The sequence below is a fragment of the Ctenocephalides felis genome, unplaced genomic scaffold (genome assembly GCF_003426905.1).
Source record: "Ctenocephalides felis isolate EL2017-DRISC unplaced genomic scaffold, ASM342690v1 CF-g0.4_SCAFFOLD_01492, whole genome shotgun sequence".
Lineage (NCBI taxonomy): Eukaryota > Metazoa > Arthropoda > Insecta > Siphonaptera > Pulicidae > Ctenocephalides > Ctenocephalides felis.
The window spans coordinates 8,007,850-8,028,882 of NW_020537646.1; the positions used below are offsets into that span (position 1 = coordinate 8,007,850).

Here is a 21,033-nt window from a genome sequence, read left to right on the forward strand (position 1 = left end):
TTCAAGGTCGTAAAATACCGTAAAATACTTGCTTCGGATGCGAAACCAGTTTCAGTCGGATAAAACTTTCACTCTCGTTGGTACTCGTGAGATAATAAAACTTGCTAATAAAAGAGTAAAAAGTGGGCTATGCTGCAACTGGTGCAATATGATGGTAAGGGATTCTATTTCAAAATTGGGTTCAGCTAAATATTATTATATATGTTATAATCTAATTCAGAACAGAAAATGTGCTGTCAACTATAAATTATTATGGGTACCTTTCATGATTGTTTAATATGATTAATTAAAATATGATCGTGGTTCTACAAGATTATGAGCAGCAACCCTGAGTAGCCTTATGGTTAGAACAAACATTTTTTTACATTCACAGTTCAATAAACAAAATAGTTTTATTTGTTTTAACGGTTTTTAAATAAGGGGATCGATCATATTCCAAAACGCCGAATTAATTGCATATGAATCATTAATTTATTTTATAAAAATCTGTTTATTTTTTTTGGTTTATATACAAAAATAGTATTTCCAAAACAAATGTATCCTTGGGGAGTAGATATCATTCGTTGGAATTTTCTGATTTATTCAGATCCATCACGACAAGATAATAATAAACTAATATATACTTTATTATATCAAAATATTTTTATTTTGTTAAAAAATACAAAAAAAATGTTTTAAAATTTGCTTATTTTTTAATTTTTCAAAACTTTTATCACAATTAGTTTCATAGCATATTTTATACTATTGGATTATCAAAAATATCAGCTTTTAAATAAATATTACCACTAATATAAAAAAATATCAAAATTTTATTTGCTTTCTGTTTTTGGTGTTATAACAATATTAATTCATTATATATTATCACTTTAGTTTTGTGGTTCGTCTTTTGGTGGATGTGTCCTGATGTATTCCAAAGCTCGTACAACATGGTCTGGGATCTCAGGGGCAACTGGCAAAAGATCTCCTGATGGCTGGTAGCCGTTTTCGTCGGCGATGTAGGTCATACGCACCGGAGTTCCATCAGGAGCGGTGTACTCAAATGTTCCCTGGACGGCGATGGATTCTTCTTCGCCTCCAGCATTTTTCAAAGCACCAGATTCTTCGGCTTTGATTCCGTTGGCGGTCTCGTAAGAGAATTCGTAACCCTCAGGGTGGACATCTTGAGATTGTTTGACGATGGCGATTGGCTCCTCTTCGGCTGCGAAGGCCACGGCCACTAAGGCGCAGACTAATAACTGTAAATATCGAAAATAATTAATATTATATAAACAAATAATAAGTTGGTGTGCTTAAAAAATATGTTTTTTATCTTTTAGTCAATGAAATATTTAATATAATAGTAATCGAGTTAAAAATGACTTGGAGCTTGTTTATGGCTCAGTGTTAAAAGTCTTAGTCTTGCTACCATAACGAACAAAATTCAAACAATAGAGATCTCTGTTTTCACTTGAAAATATATTCCAAAATATTGTTTTAAGAATAATGATTATCTTTACAGAAGCTCATAGAACACAAATCTTATATCACTTATTCTGAACATATTCCGATAAATCCAAATTGAGTCCATTAAAGTAAACTTGCAAGAAGTCGTTGTCTCTAAATATATAGACAATACGTTTTCACTTCTAATTGATTAACAAATATTAAATTAACTTATTATTTTCTGTTTTCTATTTCACTTGATGTTAGTTCACTCAGAAACTTATCAGTTAGAAATAATTCACTTTTCCAAATAGTAATTGCTCTTACCAGTTTGTTCATGATTGTAGTTGAAATGTACTTTTTACACTGCCTACAAATTATTTCCAAATCTCCTTTTATACTATAATTCTAATGTCAGAAGGTCAACATTAAGATTTTTTTCTTACATAGATGTATTTACAATACAAATGCACGGTCAATTAGCGTTTGCTTAAGTAAGAAGAGGTTTGCTTTTTTATGCCGAAATTCGCTTTCTACTCCGCTCATCATGAAACATGTAATTTTTTAAAATAACTCTTGTACAAAAAACCAATGTCACATGATTTTAATATTTATTTTTGGTAGGTATATACTGGTCAAACCAGAAGTATTCTATTAAATCTGTTTATAAGTGTTTTACCATGGGTGTTAACACGCGAAGGTATACAACAACTAATGACAAGGTGTTTAGGTTACGGACACTAATTAATCAATACAAGAAAATAATTCAATATCATGACTAACAGAAGCATATTAATATTAGTGATATATAAACAACAACAGTACCTGATGTTAAAGCAAGTGCTTCGGATTTTTTTCAATTACGTACCTTTAACAGAATTATTTTAGTACCAGGCAATTCTATGAAGAAAAGTGCATTCGCATTCCTTCATTGAATTTACCATCTTTACGAGAGGTAATAAATAATCTTCCAGTAATAACTAAAAACTTGTACTATAAAATTTGCAAATCATATGCATAACCATTTGAGACTGATTATTTTGCATCTATATTGCTTAACCAAATTCCTGAACCAATATTGCAAAAAACAACTAAAATGTTATTACTGTAAAATATTAAAAGAGGTATTATATATCCAACTCAAATACTAATTTCAAATTAAATTAATTTAAAATCTTATAAAAATTACTAAAGTATTATTTGTAAGAAATCTTACATATACTTATACAAATATTTGTGTTCTGCTTCGAATGAAAAATCCCAAAAAAAAATATTTAAAAAATATTCTTTATTATCAATTTTATGAGAACTATGAATTCATCTTCAGAACATCTATCAAGATTAAAAAATGAACCAACAACGGTGATTAAATAAAAAAGGAATAAAAAGTTAAACTTATTTGTAAGTCTTATTTTTTTCTAATATTTATCATTTTAACTTTTTATTGAATTTCTATATTTTTGCATACTTATTCCATTCATTTATATTAATAATTAAGTTTTTTTATAGTAAAGTTTTTTATCTGGATTTCTGGTTCGAAGCAGGAACAGTACCAAAAATCAGCAATTCAACACACACAGATTAATAAATAAATAAATACATATATATATATATATATATATATATATATATATAAGTGTGTGTATTACTAAAACAAATTAGTTCTACAGATGTTTACATGTTTAGAATTATAATTTATAATGTGGCATGTCAAAGTTAGCACCTTAAAGGTCAAAAGTGAATTGTCTTCCAATGGAGGTCGCATGAATATTTAGATATTGCATAGGGCAAATGAGTTATATATAATTTAAAAGTTATATATAATACTCTATAATTATTGTAGAGCAAGAACCAGACCTTAAATGGGTAAAGGATTCACTATTAATCATTATAATTACCCGAAAATAATTAAATTAAAAATACCAATTATTGTCCCTTTCTCATCATTTGTAATTATTTGTGCAGCTACAAGTATTAATAATTATAGTTTGAACAAAATCATTTTTTATGAATTAAATTATGTACTTAAATTTGTAATCCTTTTTGCTGATAATAGAAATTTGTCGTTCTAAACATATAATAGAAAAATCATTTATATTTGTATAAGACAATGCTTCAGGAATTTGCAAAACATAATCGAAACTTTAATATTATTTAATAAATAGTGGAAAAAGTGTTGTAGTATGATCATATTATCAATAATAACCCAGTTAAAAAGATTTCCCAGCAATTGTAGTATATATATTATTATTACCGCATTAATATAATACTTTCAATAATTATTTCTCAACTTTTTCGTTATTATATAAAAATATTCACCATTTTTTCGAACATACTGTGCTAAGTGTTTGTTAAATAAACATAAATTGTTGAATAAATTTGAACATGCGCAATAATGAAACGTCTAAGTAAATTGTCATAGAATAAATATTTATTTACAAAAAATAGACTTTCACTTAATATAAATATTTGTTGTTCAATTAATATTCCTCACACAGTTTAGAAGAATTGCTGTTGTTGAGGTTGGTCTTTTGGTGGATGAGTACGGATGTATTCCAAAGCCCTCAAGACATGGTCTGGGATTGGTGGTGGAGTTGGCAAATGAGCTCCTTGGGGTTGGAAACCTCCTTCATCGGCGACGTAAGAGACTTGGATTGGGGTGCCATCGGGAGCAGTGTATTGGAAGGATCCTTGGGCAGCAATGGCTTCGCCGTTTAAGTTGCCTTGTTCCTGGGCTGCGATACCGTTGGAGGTTTCGTAGCTGTAGGAGTATCCATCAGGACGAACGTCTTGTTCCTGTCGGAGAACTTGGGCGCTCTCGTCGGGACCTGCTGCCGCCAAAGCTACCACGGCGAATAAGATCACCTAAAATAGTAAAAGACTTAATAAAAAATCACTGATTGATATTACAAACTTTTAATTTTCTCAACTGATGGCTAATTTTGTTATTATTATAATAATTCACTTACAAATTTGTTCATGTTGAATGATTGAGTAAAAATCACACACTAATTTGGTATGATAGACACCTCGCTTTTATATAAATTGTTACGATTGAATTTGTCAAATTGATAAATGTTGGAACCTTCTTCATTCTGTGTCTTTTGTAATATCATAATGTTGCGCAGCCCATCTATTTCATTTCATTTTATTAAAAGGTATGTCACATGCAATATGTCATATATCATCGGATGCCCGTAGGTGTTCTCTAACATTTGACACGGTCCATTTCGTCATTTGCGACTCAGATTTGCTCAGGGACGATGACTCAAATTTGTTTTCTGCGGTCTATGATGTATCTTTTATCTAAATGTTTTGGAGTTCTTTATGCAAATAAAATAACCTCGGTCAGTTTATACACAAAACAACAGTATCATCATGCACTTCTGAATAATTCATGATAGTAATATTCATTTACAATATACTGATAATGATAGGATTCATACTTGGTACAACTATAGACGAAACAGTGATCTTTTTTACCTTTTGTCGTAGCAGTTGTTTAATTATTTTATTTTAAATAATTGCTAAAATTAATAATCAACTCAAAGTTTTTGAAATTCAAAGTATCCTTCTAAATCGAATCTCTATTTACAAGAGTTGTGCTATTTGTGAATACTTAACCAATTCAGGTTTACATTTCTTATATTTTTTCGAAGACAAAGTATATGTTTATCCTAATTTTTTTTTTCACTAATTTCATGTTTTCTCGACATTTCAAGTCATTCTGAATCATTTGAGACCAAATTTGGAAAAAAGTTTGTGTGTGCATTTGAGAACAGATTTTTGACCTCTTGGTGAGATTTTCTCAAAAATGAAAACACCAATTTTAAAATTTAAGCCATTTCATATAACTCCATAAAGACTCGGGTGCTTAAGTTTGCGAAATGACCGGTCGAGCTTGTTCTTTATAATTAAAGAGGTGCAAACAGTTTTGTATCGTTTGCTAAAAATGCTGAATCGATTTTGAAACTGTTCGAGTGATATTAGTCGAAAAATGTTCTGAGTTTGTAGCTAAGTTCGGCGGACCATTTATTAGCATTTAATTATAGAGAAAATGCAACTTTAAATGAATATGAAGCATTATGATACCTTCATTTTTTTATTTTCGTTCATGCTCTAAACAAAAATCTTAAAATATTACAAGTCTATGAAAAATGGTTTAATTGCAAATTTTTACTAAAATTTTGAATTTCTCGCCAAGCTAATACACCGTGTATGCATGCGGATGTTCGTTATTCGCTAATTAATTTATTACTTTTAAACTATTTATCGAATATAACTGATAAGACTGGCAAATTTGAACAAAATTGAATAAACTACATTTGTATCTAATTTTTTAGACTCTACAGCAACTCGGTACACTTAAAAATAATTTATAAATTAATATATTGATTCTTGCTTAAGTCGATGATTTACATACTTAATTTTCTTAAGGCAAAATGCTTCAACTACATCTAGTTATTTTTTATTTGCTCGATATTATTTCAAACAATATACAAAAAGGATCAAAATGCGGTCCTGAACAATTAATTTTTGATAGCAAATGTTAAAACCTAATTCCTGTCAGGTTTCTGTTATAAAACACGTGTTGAATGGATTGTTGACATAAGATGTGATAACACCATATATGATCATATATTTTGATATATTTAGTGATAAAAGGATTTATTGATAATATTTTAATTAAATGATATTAAACATTCTATTTCGAAAAGACTGAAGAAACGAAACAATTTAACAAAATATTCTAAGAGAGAACAAATTGGTTGTTTAAATTATTCTTTAAAATGGCTGACATTAGAGATCATTTAATAGTAGGCACAATTGTACATTCTTTGTCAATTGATGATTTAAATATAATAAATAAAGGATACTTAGCAGTTAAAGATGGCAAGGTTTGTATAATTGATATTTAATAAATTGATACTTTAATAACGACAAGAGAAAATGTTGCTTATTCAAAACCACTACCTTATTTTACTTTACTAAATGTATCATGTTTGCAAATTGCTTGTAATATCTTAATCTCATCAATATCCTTACAGATTGTTGCAATCGGAGATGCTTCATCCGTCCAAGATGTTTCAGAGTATATTTCAAAGCACGGATTAAACTGTGAGATTACCCAATTATCTGAAACTCAATTTATTATGCCTGGATTTATAGATTGCCATATACATGCTCCACAAATGCCTAATATTGGTTTAGGACTCGGTCTGCCTTTACTCGATTGGTTGGATACATTTACTTTTCCATTAGAGACTGAATATAAAAACGTTGATTTTGCCAGCAAAGTTTATGACAAAGTTGTGGTAAGCAGAAATTATCTTAATAGTAAGAGTTTTATTTGATTTTAGTAAAGGTTTTATGTACATGTTTTTTAGAGTAGAACACTAGAATGTGGAACTACGACAGCTTCTTATTTTGCTACTATACATAAGGAAAGCACTTTGGCATTAGCTAGGGCTTGTGATATTCAAGGGCAACGAGCGCTTATTGGCAAAGTAAGTTTATTTGAAATAAGTTTATACTATCACTAAATTCTCTAGTCGATCACAAGGTAATGCAATTATTGTTTAAAAGTCAGTATCGTTTCCAGTATATATGGGGTTTATTTATATTTTAAATTTAGAATATATATATATATATATATATATATATAATTAAAAGTAATAATTGCTGTGAAGGATATAATTTTATGTTTGCCAAATGCATATATACAAAGTAAATCTATTGATGTTATAAGTAGCACTGATGAAATGATATTATTGCCCATTTTATTGATTAAGATCTTTACAATTTACAATGAAATACAAACTCTAGATAATAAGACTTCAGAAACTACATATTTAGTTGTTTAATTTAATTACTTACTTTTGGTTTCTTTGAGTAAGCATTTAATTTACATTTACGTGATTATCAAATGATAATCTTTTAATTTTAGTTAGTTTCTATAAATTTTATTTATATTTAATATATAATGATATTCCTAAGTAACAAAATGATCAATTTGTTATATGATGTATATAATTTATATAAAATATGCTTACTTCTGGAACTATCAACATATTTATAATATGTATTTAATAATATTGTGTAAAAATAATGAGAATTAGAATTGATTTACATATTTGATACTTGATTATTACTGTAGCTAATAAATTAATAATAGTAATTCTTTATAATAAATTCATATAAAACAGCTTATAAAATATAAACTATAGGAAAGACTTTTATATTTTATAAGCATTGGTTTTTTCTATGTTTATTACCATTTTAGGTCAATATGAATGCTTTAATTCCTAGCTATTATCGTGAAGATACATATGACTCTATTCAAGACACCAAAGACATTATAAATGCTATTTCTCGCATGAACAGTAAACTTATTAAACCAATAATTACACCAAGATTTGTTCTAAGTTGTGATATGCACTTGATGACCGAACTAGCTAAAATTGCCAAAGAGAATAACTTACATATACAGGTAACAATATTTAAATTAAAATTCTTAAATAACAAACTGATCATTTTGGTATATGAATAAATATAGCATCTACATAATAATAACATATTGTAATTTGAATTTTACTTACTTTTAGTCACATATTTCTGAAAATAAAGCTGAAGTGAAAGTGGTTGCAAAAACATATTCAAGTAATAAAAATTATGCGAGTGTTTATGATGAAGCACAGTTGCTTACAAATAAGGTTTGTATAAATGCATTTTGTTTTGTACTGAGCTTTAGATTTTTATACTCATAATTAACATTTTTAATACAGACAATTATGGCACATGGAGTATATTTAACTGATGATGAATTAATATTATTAAAGCAACGTGGCACTTCTATTGCTCATTGTCCTTCTTCAAATACAAATCTTGCTTCTGGTTTATGTAATGTCAGGCGTTTATTAAAAGCTGGACTGACAGTTGGCTTAGGAACTGGTACAAATGATAATTCCACAATGAATTTCTATGTTTTATTCTACTGTACTAATACATTATTTATTTTAATCAGATATTTCTGGTGGTAATACCTGTCTTATTCTGGATGTGATGCGAAGAGCTTTAGATGTATCCCAACATTTGAGCTTTTTGAAATCGGATAATGTTGTATGTCCAAGTGAAATGGTGATTGAAGAACAAACATCATTAACACATGCTAATGTAATATATCTGGCAACTTTAGGTGGTGCAGAAGGTAATATAGCTATAGTTTTATAATAAATAGCTGGGGCTAATTGTTAATTAATTTTATTTTTACTTTCAGCCTTATCTCTGGATAGTCAAATTGGAAACTTTAAATTTGGCAAAGATTTTGATGCCTTAATAGTTGATATTAATGTGCCTGGATCTCCAATAGTCAATTTTGAAATGACAGACGCATTAACTACCAAACTTGCTTCAGATGATGATGCTAAAATTTCAAATTATTTGCAGAAATTTATTTTAGTCGGCGATGAAAGAAATATTATCAAGGTATTTGTAGATGGTAAGCAAGTAAAATAACTTTTAGTTCTTGGACAAGCATTATGTGCCTTATAATTTAAATTTTATCTAATGGTAAATGCCAATAGTGTCCTTGTATGATAGTTAATTAGGTAATAAGCGAAATGTGATACGGAATACGTAAATCAATTCTAATTCTCAACATTTTTACACAATTTTATTAAATATATATTATATTGTTATAAATATGTTGATAGTACCTAAAGTAGGCAATGTTTTATTAAATTATATACATAATAAATTGATCATTTTGTTAAGTATTTGATTATATTTTAAATATAAATAAAATTTATAAAATCTAACTTATATTAAAAAGATTTTCATTTGATAATCACATAAATCTAAATAAATGCTTATTCAAAGAAACCAAGTAATTCAAAATCACTGAACAATAAAATACCTCTAAATAATCTAATGTAAATTATTTTGTTTCAAGTCTTTTACATAGAGATTGTATTTTATTGTAAATTTAACAGATTGTTTAACTTATTTTTTAAAATGACTCAAAATCATCTAAACGTGCAATGATACAATGCGATATTTCTGTACTTCATAAATAATTTATAACAAAAATATATTTATTTGGTATATATGCATTTGGTAAACAGCAAATTATATCCCTAAGCTTCAATTTTCACTTATAATTCAATATACTATTTACGATTTGGTAAACCTTGGTTTAATAAATATTTGTCTTTGGTTATCACGTGTGCATTATATTTTGAGAATCCCGATGATCTGCCCATGTGACTCTTCGGCTTAAGCTTGGATATCCAAATGCCATGTTATCATTTATTTGTCCGAAAGAACTTCTATCATAGTCGATATCGGCATACTTTTTATATCTATATTTTTTCCAAATCATTAGTGTTGATAATCAATACATAAGTTATGGGTATGGATATTTACCGTCTAATTACTGTTATACAACCAGCTAAAAGAATGAATTGGAGAAGTAACCATACCACAATTATACATATGATGAGAGTTTGATCGATACAAACTACATGATGACTGTCGTCTGAAAATGGAAATAATTGTAGATTGAGTTTATTATTAACATTAGATAGTTTATAGTTTATTATTAATATTAGAATGAGTTTATTATCAACATACCAACTCCAGCCAATAAAATCTGTTGGTTTTCTCCATATATTAATTTATCTTGAATAACTTCCGGCTCGTAAACAATTATTCTTTAGAATAAAAAAAATTAATTAGGTGTGAATGATTGAAATATCTATTATTTTTATTGTATATATTTACTTAAACTGTACTGGTATTTCACTGTTCATCATCATTGGTACTTCTGTTGAAGTTTGGGCTGAATGGACTATTTCTGCTTCTTGATCTGATATTGTAACATTATTTGTTTCTTGGGATGACGATCGTCTTTCTCTTGCGATTTGAATTTCATCACATTGCAGCTAAAAATAAATTCAGAATCGATCACAAAAACATATTTTGTGTCTTTTATCCAAATCATTTTATCCTTTTACCGGTGGGCATTGCCTCAAGCAAAATTTAACTAGAGCGCTAAATTGCACTACAGGATATCCAGTAAATTTGAAAGCTTGGAATCTTCCGAGCAAAAGCTTCGAATGAGCTGTTCTTATTTCTTGAAGGGCAGGAAAAACTTTTTCATCTGTTGGACAGCCTCGATTGTCCAACAAGAGAATGGAAGCACGGCCGTCCTCTGAACGTGCTATTAAATTTATAGCACGGACATCGTAAGGCCCTGGGAAGAGAAAAGGATACATGAATTAAAAATTTAGTAGGCGCACAAGTTACGATTGAAATAAATTGAATGCATCTCAGTGTGTTAAAAAAAATTACTGGAATTCATATTGATTCTTTGTAATTCATTTGGTCTCTTATATATCATAATCATTACCATCAGCAGGAGTAATTTCGATCCTCATTTCGAGTCGTTGTCCAAGTTGAGCGTCTTGAGCAATATTTAAATCGGTATCAAGCAGACTCAGAGTTACTGCAGGTGTTGCGGCACTTGAATTTATTACAATGGATCCTTGGCTTGGCATTGGCCTGTGATATAATGCAGATATAAATAATAGTGCAATCATTCCATTCATCTAAATAAGCATTGCGAATAATTACTGAATCGTGATATTTTTCTATTTTAATTTCCTGCATAACTTTATAATATAATCACACTAAAATCAAGTCAATTTGAAAAAAGACGTTTTTGTGTGTATATATATATATATACGTATGTGTGTATGTAAGTAAATGAATAAAAATGAAAGGTATATTTTACTGATTATCATCGAACGTAACGGCTCCGTGCAAAGTAGCATCATTCGGCGTGAAGAATTCTTGTTTCCCAGATTCGTCCAGCACGCATCCGACTCTGACAAGACGATCACCTTGAGTTTGAATTATCGGATTGTTCTGGACAACCAATAAAGTACTAAGGAGGGTCCTGGAATGCATTCAAACATTCGCGTTATTATAAATACTTTCTATTAGATTTGTATCTGTTATCATATTGTAAGTGGAAATTAATTGAAAGTATCGTGGGAAGGAAAAATGATTTATAGAGTAATAAAGTGGCAAAGAATAATTAGTTGAGATTTTTTGATTTGGTTTTTTACAAATTTAAGTCTAAATTCATTCTAATTGTTTTTTTGTCAGTGCTCTATTTACAAGTAAGGGACCTATAAACGATACATGATTAAGAATTGATTTTTTTAAGAAGTAAGATCAAGAAATTAGTTATTTGATCGTACTAAATCTTGGTTTGCTAGTCATTATAATTTTGCGTAAGAAATAAAACATTGATATTTGAGAAGATCATGTTGTTTTCAAAACGACCATTACTATGAAATTGTTTTTTTTTTTTTGTATAATTAGTCCATAATACTATTGAAATATTGTGAATTGATTAATTTAGCAGTAATAAATTCGTGAGAACGCAATCACAAACACAATTTTATCGTGTTATGGGGTCCCATGTATCTTTTATTTCTTTTCACCTATTTCGTTCCGCTCTGCTGAAAGCCCTGGTGATTCCGCATCGCTCTGGTCTTCCTGAACCAGCGGAGAGAGGTATTCTGAGCAGAGTCTCTTTGCTGCCGCGGCCTTGCACGCCGCAGAAGTCCGAATAGCCGCTCGCGTACAATCGCCCGCGAAACGGCAGCGTCGACTTGAACAAAACTCGTAACTCAAGTCCGTCGCAACTGACCGACACTAAATGTAAAACACATTTAATATGACTGATATTTATACAAATCGACATATTTATAATAATTTATATAACTCACTATTGAGGCATTTCACTCTATGCATATAGACTGCGCCGTTTAATTTTCGTACCAGGCGTGGTCCAAGAGCCAAAGCATCAGCACTATGTAGCAGGCAATGGTTTTCCCAAATTGTGTAACCTCGACATACAAATTTGGCTTCGTTTTGACATGCATGCTGGCACTAAAATAATATAAATAAATAATATAAATCTAAACGTAAGTAGCTCTTAAATTGAGCCTTTACGATCGATCGGTAAGGCGATCAGTTTAGGGATCGTTACAGTAAAACAAAATTGATTCCATTCTGTATTCGAACATGTTTTGATCCTTATTACAAATTATTTTATGTGTTCTTTTCTCACCTCTGACTTGTTCAATGCTAAATATTGAACATCTGAATGTAGGAAAGTACTGTTTGTGAATTCCTCATATGAACAGAATTCGTCAGTCGAAACTGAAACAAAGAATAGCATTGTATTTTTTTTCAAATCTATCAAGCATGGGATATTATATTTTAAGTTTCTTACGTATTTCCACGCATTCGTTCTCAATATATTCAAAATCCATATTCGAAACTCGAAAACTCTCCGGTTGAGTATATTTGTCTTCTCGACTTAAAGTGCACCTGCCTAATATTTCGGCTGTGCCCCCAGTGGCTCGTAAGTCTTGTTGAATATCTGGCAAAGGGGCCACTGAAAAAGGGTTTTCAGTTGCGGCATATGGTCCTGGAAAATAAATTATAATCAGATCGAATTCTTACTACCAATTAAGTTTATTTAACTTAACGTGTTTTCGATTTCAATGAATCTATACACCTATCAGTCAAACAATGATATTTTTATCAAATACTATTACTATTATTAGTATTTTAATATATAGAGTTGTTGATTTATATGTTATCTCACCGTCCATGTTGGGATCTCGTTCCCCGGCACCTACTATTTGAAAAGTAGCCGATCTACACGTAAAACTTCTTTCATGAATGCAAGACCAGGCACATTGCTTTCTGGTTATAAGCCGAGGTATCAATTTATCGTGAAATCCAACTAAAACGGCGCCTTTGATTCTTTCCGTTGACCAAAGCTTGCCGGAAGCTTCCTCCGGAACTACAAATAAATATAATATAATAGGAAAATTCATCAGTACATTCATTCATTCTGCATTTCTTTAGAATTTATATACTTTAGTTTGAAACTAATAATTTTCAACTTGTTTAATCCAAAAATAAATTTCTACTTCCTATTGTTATTTTTACGGTGTCCTTTACCATCCATGCAAATTTTCTTGAAAACCGCCGCCGTCGCGTCCTGCTCGAGCTCCTGTTCATCGTCGACTTGTTCTCCTACCCGATCATAAGGAGAGCCCAGGACAGTGTCGTCCTTCATTAGCCCAAAACATTCCGATTTTCCGTAGAATAAAGTGACGGACATGCATGCCCCGAGAGCCTTGCATCGCTCGAGGCAGGCGATGGTGACCGGGGCTCCGGGCGCGGAATCGGTGAGGGAGAGGCCGGTCCGGTGTCGCAAAGTAAATAGAGATAACCGGGAAGAAAGTCCGGACGATGGTCGCACTCCGAGGATTTTCTCGAAACTCACTCTTTGAGGAGGGCATTCGAATTGCTGAACGGCTAGAATAGATAATGAATAAAAAATAAAATAAAACATACAACAAAGGCTATAGTCACGTTTTATTTAATGTTTTCAAATACTAATATTATTATACCACTATAATTCAATCAAATTTTATTCCTATCATAAATATCCATCGATAATCCGATTATGATAATATTTTCATTACAATTTTTCGGTGTGAACAATACAAGCTTGAGAATGTTTCTCCATATCTCCACATTGATCATACTTTGATTCGGAATATGAAATTCCCATAATTGTAATACTATAAACATTATAAAGTCATAACAAAAAAATTCATTTGTAGTTTGTAATCCGCGGTATAATTATTTGTTATTAATTTAAATTATTGAAATATTATTGATATAACACTGCCCGAATATAGAGTTTTATGAAAACACCTATTACCAAAAACTGATATGTGTATTTGCATATCTCCAAGCAATGGGAATTATAAAATATAATTGATATTGTGATATTGATGATAAGGTTAAAAAAAAACATTTTTAAATTTTTGGTATGAATTTAAGAATAATACATGCTTTTAATCCTCGTTTTTAGACGGTGTTATTAGTCTTGACGCTCATAAAAATCTTTGGTATACAATTCCATAATTTTTGTTTCTGACCACTATGGGCTCATATTTTTTTCTTACGAATTTAATAATAATAAACATTTTTAGTTCTCATATTTTAACAGTCTTATAATCTGTTGTGCTTGAATTTCTTCATTAAAGGTGCTTTTTTATATGGCAACCAGACGATTATTTTACCTGTACTCGTATTTAATAGATTTTTTTTATTTTTTTTTATAATATAAGGATTATCTCAAACATATATTTAGCATATTATTATTACATGATGATATATCATTTAATAATATTTTTGAAGTCGATTTTCTTCTTCCTGCAAATTATTAGTAGATCTTAAGGCATTTGATAAAGCTAAAAGTTGAAGGCATAAGTAAAATAAATATCACAATATATGAATTTTAATTTTTATTTAATGCTTTATCTTTATATGACTGCACAATTGAATAATAATTATTTTATTATTAATTTTTTATTTATAAATTAAATTTATTAAATTAATTTACCAAAATTTAAAAGACATGCTGGGTAAACTTTCGGTGCATTAACTCGATGATTCTCATATTAAATAAATTACTAAATTTTTTTATAATGAAATTAAAAAATATATTGTGTGATTCATTAGCTGATTTAGTTTTTGCATATTTTTCCAACCATTAGTCACCTCATTTACGTAATACAGTGCAGTGTTCTTTGATCATTTTTTTTTTTGCATTACCTGCTTATATATGATATTACGGACAATATTAAAAAGTCATTAATCAATCACGAAGCGTTCATAATTAATAATATTATCTGTCCAAATACAACAATTATTTTACAACAGATAATATAAGAACAATGCTTAATAAAAACATGTTTATGCGTTCACATAATTTCAAAATGCACGCGTCGCAAGGCCGTACATATTTTAACTGCGCTACACAAAATAATACGTTATGTCATGAAATGAAAATTAGCATGATAATACCTGTATTCCCTGGAAATAGAACTATAGCTACAACACTTGACACTAGATATAGCAAGTGCATTTTTTCCACAAATTTCACTAAAAATCTTGATGGATCACTGTAACCCGCAGTATCATTTCACACGTGCACTGTTTCAAACTAACGGCCGCGGGTCGTCGTCATTTTCGGGTGTTTTAAATTTCATTTGCGTCTCATATCGACAGGTTCGATTTCGTTGAAGATATTCGGTCGAATGATGAAATGCGAATCGAACTGACTGACAACAAACGCATCTCTGGAACTAATGAAACCTAAACAACAGAACACATGTCACATGTGTATATATCGAAAGACCGTGAGCGCGTATGCGACTCCCTGCACAGGACCGTCTATTATAGAGACAGGAGAGATAACATTCAGACGATTCAGACGTTGTTTATATTATGGACGGATCATTATTAATCGTTATTTGATTACACTTGAAAATTATGTAATAGTCGATTATTGGAAACAACAAGACGTCATTAGATGCATGTAAATTTTGAGGTAATACGAGGGAGTGGCAGATCCTTTTGCATATTTTGAACTTGCTTGTAGATACTAATGATCTTAAATTCATTTTATTGATTTTCAAATAGAACTTTAATCTGAAATTTCGTTCTTTAGATTTAGAATAAATCCTAATATATAAGTTATTTATTTCATTTTTTTGACAAAAAATTGGGAATCGGACATGTAGTATCTGCCCTATCAATTTCAGTTTGATAAAAAAGTCAACCATTGCCCATGTTAATCATAAAAATCTACTTAAATATTTAGGACCTAGCGGTGCACATGGCATCGTGTCTTAAGGCAAATTGCTGGAACTTCCCGAACCAAATATTAACATGTTTAAAAATCTTTAGATTTAATCACTCAGATATTTATTAATTATTTTAAAATTCCTTCAAGTTCTAATTTCGCTTCTGGTTTTCCATTTATGCATGGACACATACATCAGTGAAATTGTGCTATTATTGTGTTAATAGTTTGTTACCGCAGTGCAAATAGTTTAATTTATGCATGCATAATATATAGGTGATGCTTTGAATTTTTTTGTATACATTAAGTAATTAGAAGAAAATTGTTTTCTGGTCATGACAGAGGAATTTTGATAATACTCTCGTAATATGCTTAAAATAGACTTATGAAGGAAATTTTTATTTTAAAATACTGAAATCATACTGATTTATCTATATTGCATATTTTACTTTATTACTAAGTATAAAAATGCAAAATATTTCAATAAAATATAATTACATTAATAAAATGATTTATAGATATATGTCTATGTCTAAATAATCCATTTTGAAGAATTGTCTCATACTCTGGGGAATTTTGAATTATAACAATACAAACATGGCACAATTGTATCAATACAAATGTGAGTCTGGGCCTTTCTGTTAAATTTTACGCATGCATTCAAATATTGATGAATGGAGATATTCTACGTAAATATTATCGGCCTAAATATTTTATATGTAAATTATGCATATGTTGGGATAAAGATACCTCAAAAAAATATCTGCTACTAAAATTACCTGTTAAGTTTTAGGTAAACATTGCAAGAAACTGTATATGATACATTCATGCACTTTTACTGCAATTCTATCCATTTTTTAAATATTATAAAAAAAATTATTTAAATTTATTGTACTTAATTCAGTATCATCATCAGCCTGAAAATATCACATCATCGACTTATTAAAAAAAAAATTTTTTCTTCCAATAGTAATATTTTTTATTGGATTCCTGGGTATAAAAAACGAATCAAACTTTGTATATTTTTATATATTATTTCTCATTAGTTTTATATCTTCTATTTATAGGATGAAAATTGTAATAACAAAAAATAGAGAAATGTTGAAAATTTTATAAAGCAACCAAATTAATAACAAAGTAAACATGTTTATGACAAGGTAAGCTAAAATTATTTTTAAGGTATATATATATATATATATATATATAATATTTATATATATATATAATATTAATTATTATTATTATTCTGATACCAATTTCTACCATATCGTTGTGAAAGTTTCCAATCTGCCAATCCTTATTTGTAAATTCATCGCCAAATTATCGAATGCAATAGTATTTACATTTTGTAATCAAATTCTTCATATTTATTCGTTGATTGTAACATATTTAATTCTAGATAATACAATATGCATTAGCATATTCATGATCCATGACGATACCTATATATTTTGATGACTTCATGATCTTAAGTAATTCAAAGGATAGTTTAGTAAATCGTAGAAAAATTCACATTACGCAATTATAATAGACCGATGTAATTTGTAAGATTTAAATTTATACGGAATCCCACAAGATTAGTGGGGTCAAGGGTCGATACCCGTCTTGGACAGCCTGATGTCAAGCAGTGGTAGAATTAGAATTAGATAGAAATATGCAATGTTGCATCAACAAAAAAATTATCAATAAAGCTATAATAAAATTTATAACAGAGGAAAGGTCTCAGTAATTGATAAATTTTATTTTATTAATTCAGTTTTGTCTATTGAGACTGGAATTATTATATGCTCAATATATTATGTAAGAGAAGTAGTTTTTCTGGTTTAAAGCAATTATGAGTTTTTTGGTTGCAAGTAAGTACGACATAATGGACAATTTAATTTCGCTGCAAAACAGTAGTGCAGTATGTCAAGGCACTCACCTGTAAAATAATGTTACTTTATGGACTTTAGTTATTTATTCTTTAATTGTCTTCTGTTATTTGTAGAAATAATATTTTATAATTTTTTATTAATTTCTGCTATTTGTATTTTTATCGTAAAATCTAATCGTTTATCCAAATGTTTATTATCAGAGCGTATAGAAATAAAAGAAACATCAATTACTAAATATTACTTCAATTAAATTTTTGTAAAGTCATGTTTTTAATAAATTTGCGACAAATAGAGTACTTTACCACAATTCTTGGATCCACGACCTTTGATACGAAGGTCGTCATAATTGCATTTCTCACGCAAAACATTCATTCAGAAAAACATAGACTTATTTCATAAGTATATACTATTGTTTAAAATAGAAACAAATGACAAAGTATTTGTTACAACAATTTCTTGGACGAAACTGCACGCAAAATAATTAAAATATGTGCTAAATAACGATCGAATGCGAAAATGAATTTACATTTTTAAGTTGGGCAATTATTTGTATTATTTTTAATGCTTTTGATCACAACTAATAAATTTTTTGAACAAAAAGGTTAAGAAGTAAAAAATTTATACTGCGACTATGGAAAAAGTTATAAAACACCAAAGTACATTTTTGTATATACCATGAAATATTATAGTCTGTGTTTTGTCCGTAATTATATATAATTAGTTACAAGCATTATAGTTAATAATAATTTTGTTTTATCTGTACTACTTCAACCATGTTGCGCATTTACCTTTTTGTAGCTATTTTTACTTTCGGGACATATATATATTTTTTATGGCTAATTTTTTAAAAATTTACAATTGAAGGAAATATTCGTATTGCATACTTAAATAAAATATTAATTACGAATAGAAAAGTTGCCAATTTAACAATTTTGAAAAAAATATTTAAAAATGAATATAGCTAACGGACAGAAAAATCATAGACAAGTTTCCGCATGAACTTTTTGAGAAACAAAGCCAATAATAAATTTTCTCTTAATAATAATATAAACCCCTACAAGTTTTAATTTTAATTAATATTTTTAATTTTTTCAACGAATGTACTGCTACATACATACTGTTTACTATTTATTATCTACTAACCTATTGAAATACCATTATAATAGTTATCAGTAAATTATTCATTTGAAGTTGCTAAATTTGAAACGACATTGACATAAAAATGCAAAAAATAGATAAAAACTGATTTAAAATTAATAATATAGAGCTTTGTTCTTGCAACCAATATATTTGAAATCAAACAGCAAATATATTGATAAAAATATAGCTTTCATTATAGATGCCTAATAATAATCTCAGCGTAAAAATAATGGACAACCACTGGGTTGCCTTTTCTATTAATGCTACGTTATAAAAAAAATATTATTTAAACAGTTCAACAAAATAGTTCTGATCAAGAAATTGAACCCAATTAAATTAAAAAAATAAACAATTAATATTTTGGAATAATAAAGTCAACACAAAACTTTGCAGAACAACGTTGCACAAAAAGCAGTTTCACGAGATCTAGACTAGTTTGATTTGAACTTTTTTTTAAATATTAGGCATAAAAATATAGAAAATTTATAAAATAAATAATAATGACAATAACTCTTCGGAATTATTTTTAAATCGTCAATATTAAGCAATGTTTGTGCAGATTCAACCATGTCATGTCGTATTGCTCAAATGCGGGCGTTGCTTCAGGTTGCATTTATTATGTCACAACCATAATTGATAGTTAATGTTGCCGATACCAGCATGAAATTATGACAAATACTTCAATTATATACATTATCTAATTACCTTAGCCTTTTAAAATGTATATTTGTTTATAAATATAAAATTATATATTGATATATCTGTCTCAATAGGCGGACAAGTTACTTGGAAACATTTCTGTTTATATTTTCAAGTGGAAACCGATGTCACTGCTACTTGACATCAGGCTGTCCGAAGCGAGTATCGAATGAGCTATGAGAAATCCATAGCTCTGACTAGTCCCCGGAAAAGTGTTGACTTTACCATACTGATATTTACTATTTTTGAATCCGTCGTATGGATAACATAGTTAATCAATTATCTATAGATGTTTCCGGGTACTAGAATCTCAAAATGTTTCAATTAACCATATTAACCTGTGCAACAACAACGTACAAAATCCGAATCTCATACATTGCATGCAAATGTGATTCACAATGATACTTATTATGATCCACGTTTAGGTGCGGTCAGAATATAATTAAAATTTAAAATTGCACTGACAAAGCTACTTCGGACGAATTCATTTTCATTGAGTATGATATACTGGAATACATCATTGGACCCTTCAATAAGATCCGCACTAGTGGTAAAAGATATTTAAAAAATCAATCAAAAGGTCTCAAAAGAAACTGTGCAATTATATGATTACGAAAATCACCATGCTGCCGTTTCATTCAGATTATTAATATTTTTGTACTACTCTATTTTATTTTACATTCGATTTATTGCATATTTTTTAGATTCTATTATTTCTCGCCTATTCATTTTGTATATTGAGACTGTTTCAGTTTCAAAAATCGTTACAATAAAAAAAAAAAAAACACTTTCGACTATATTTTACCAAACTTTCGATTATAAGTAGTTTTTCGTAAATCGTGAATTATTTAATGATTTTTTATTCAATACATTTTAGTACGTTTCTGTGCAATTCATAGCATACAATATAGTAAGTAGCAAAAAGATCGAATTGTATTGATCATTGTTATGCACAACAATTGTGAATGTTTTCTGTGGGAAAATTATAAACGCTAACGACCAAAATAAAATCCGCAGAATATGCGAATAAAAGTTCTGAGAATTCACAAAGCGATCAGAACTTTTGTTATAGCTCTATATATGAGCTGTTGTAATGTGATGTAAAATCTAAAATTATTAGAAGGCAATCCGATCATAATATATATT

The 21,033-nt window shown here is 29.0% G+C and overlaps 3 protein-coding genes across 3 annotated transcripts; 1 reads left to right on the top strand and 2 right to left on the bottom strand.

Annotated features, from left to right (window-relative positions):
* Window positions 1-866: 866 nt before the first annotated feature.
* Window positions 867-5,125, bottom strand: LOC113370759 (endocuticle structural glycoprotein SgAbd-1-like). The gene is made up of 3 exons (XM_026611449.1): window positions 5,117-5,125; window positions 3,928-4,287; window positions 867-1,235 (listed from the first exon to the last, which is right to left on the bottom strand). The coding sequence occupies exons 1-3, from the start codon at window positions 5,123-5,125 to the stop codon at window positions 867-869; spliced, it is 738 nt and encodes a 245-aa protein (XP_026467234.1).
* Window positions 5,126-6,136: 1,011 nt separating this feature from the next.
* Window positions 6,137-9,076, top strand: LOC113370100 (guanine deaminase). Its single transcript, XM_026610768.1, has 8 exons — window positions 6,137-6,320; window positions 6,471-6,737; window positions 6,810-6,929; window positions 7,706-7,912; window positions 8,028-8,135; window positions 8,208-8,373; window positions 8,447-8,629; window positions 8,699-9,076. Exons 1-8 carry the CDS (start codon window positions 6,213-6,215, stop codon window positions 8,935-8,937), a joined length of 1,398 nt encoding a protein of 465 aa, XP_026466553.1. The 5' UTR covers window positions 6,137-6,212; the 3' UTR covers window positions 8,938-9,076.
* Window positions 9,077-9,637: 561 nt separating this feature from the next.
* LOC113370637 lies at window positions 9,638-13,715 on the bottom strand. Its single transcript, XM_026611328.1, has 13 exons — window positions 13,471-13,715; window positions 13,109-13,309; window positions 12,731-12,928; window positions 12,566-12,657; window positions 12,222-12,384; window positions 11,934-12,147; window positions 11,216-11,380; window positions 10,832-10,983; window positions 10,437-10,675; window positions 10,204-10,364; window positions 10,054-10,133; window positions 9,847-9,958; window positions 9,638-9,782 (listed from the first exon to the last, which is right to left on the bottom strand). Exons 1-13 carry the CDS (start codon window positions 13,631-13,633, stop codon window positions 9,641-9,643), a joined length of 2,082 nt encoding a protein of 693 aa, XP_026467113.1. The 5' UTR covers window positions 13,634-13,715; the 3' UTR covers window positions 9,638-9,640.
* Window positions 13,716-21,033: the final 7,318 nt, after the last annotated feature.

What these genes read in the sequence shown, in the direction of transcription:
- LOC113370759 (XM_026611449.1), bottom strand. An exon ending in AACCTCAACAACAGCAATTC is followed by an intron (nt 1,236 to 3,927) that starts TTCTAAACTGTG and finishes CGATATTTACAG; the next exon opens with TTATTAGTCTGCGCCTTAGT.
- LOC113370100 (XM_026610768.1), top strand. Translation starts at nt 6,213, where the DNA reads ATGGCTGACATTAGAGATCATTTAATAGTAGGCACAATTGTACATTCT. An exon ending in TAGCAGTTAAAGATGGCAAG is followed by an intron (nt 6,321 to 6,470) that starts GTTTGTATAATT and finishes ATATCCTTACAG; the next exon opens with ATTGTTGCAATCGGAGATGC. An exon ending in GACAGTTGGCTTAGGAACTG is followed by an intron (nt 8,374 to 8,446) that starts GTACAAATGATA and finishes TATTTTAATCAG; the next exon opens with ATATTTCTGGTGGTAATACC.
- LOC113370637 (XM_026611328.1), bottom strand. Translation starts at nt 13,633, where the DNA reads ATGTCCGTCACTTTATTCTACGGAAAATCGGAATGTTTTGGGCTAATG. An exon ending in GTTACGTTCGATGATAATCA is followed by an intron (nt 10,984 to 11,215) that starts GTAAAATATACC and finishes ATTATATCACAG; the next exon opens with GCCAATGCCAAGCCAAGGAT. An exon ending in CGAAATTACTCCTGCTGATG is followed by an intron (nt 10,676 to 10,831) that starts GTAATGATTATG and finishes TTCTCTTCCCAG; the next exon opens with GGCCTTACGATGTCCGTGCT.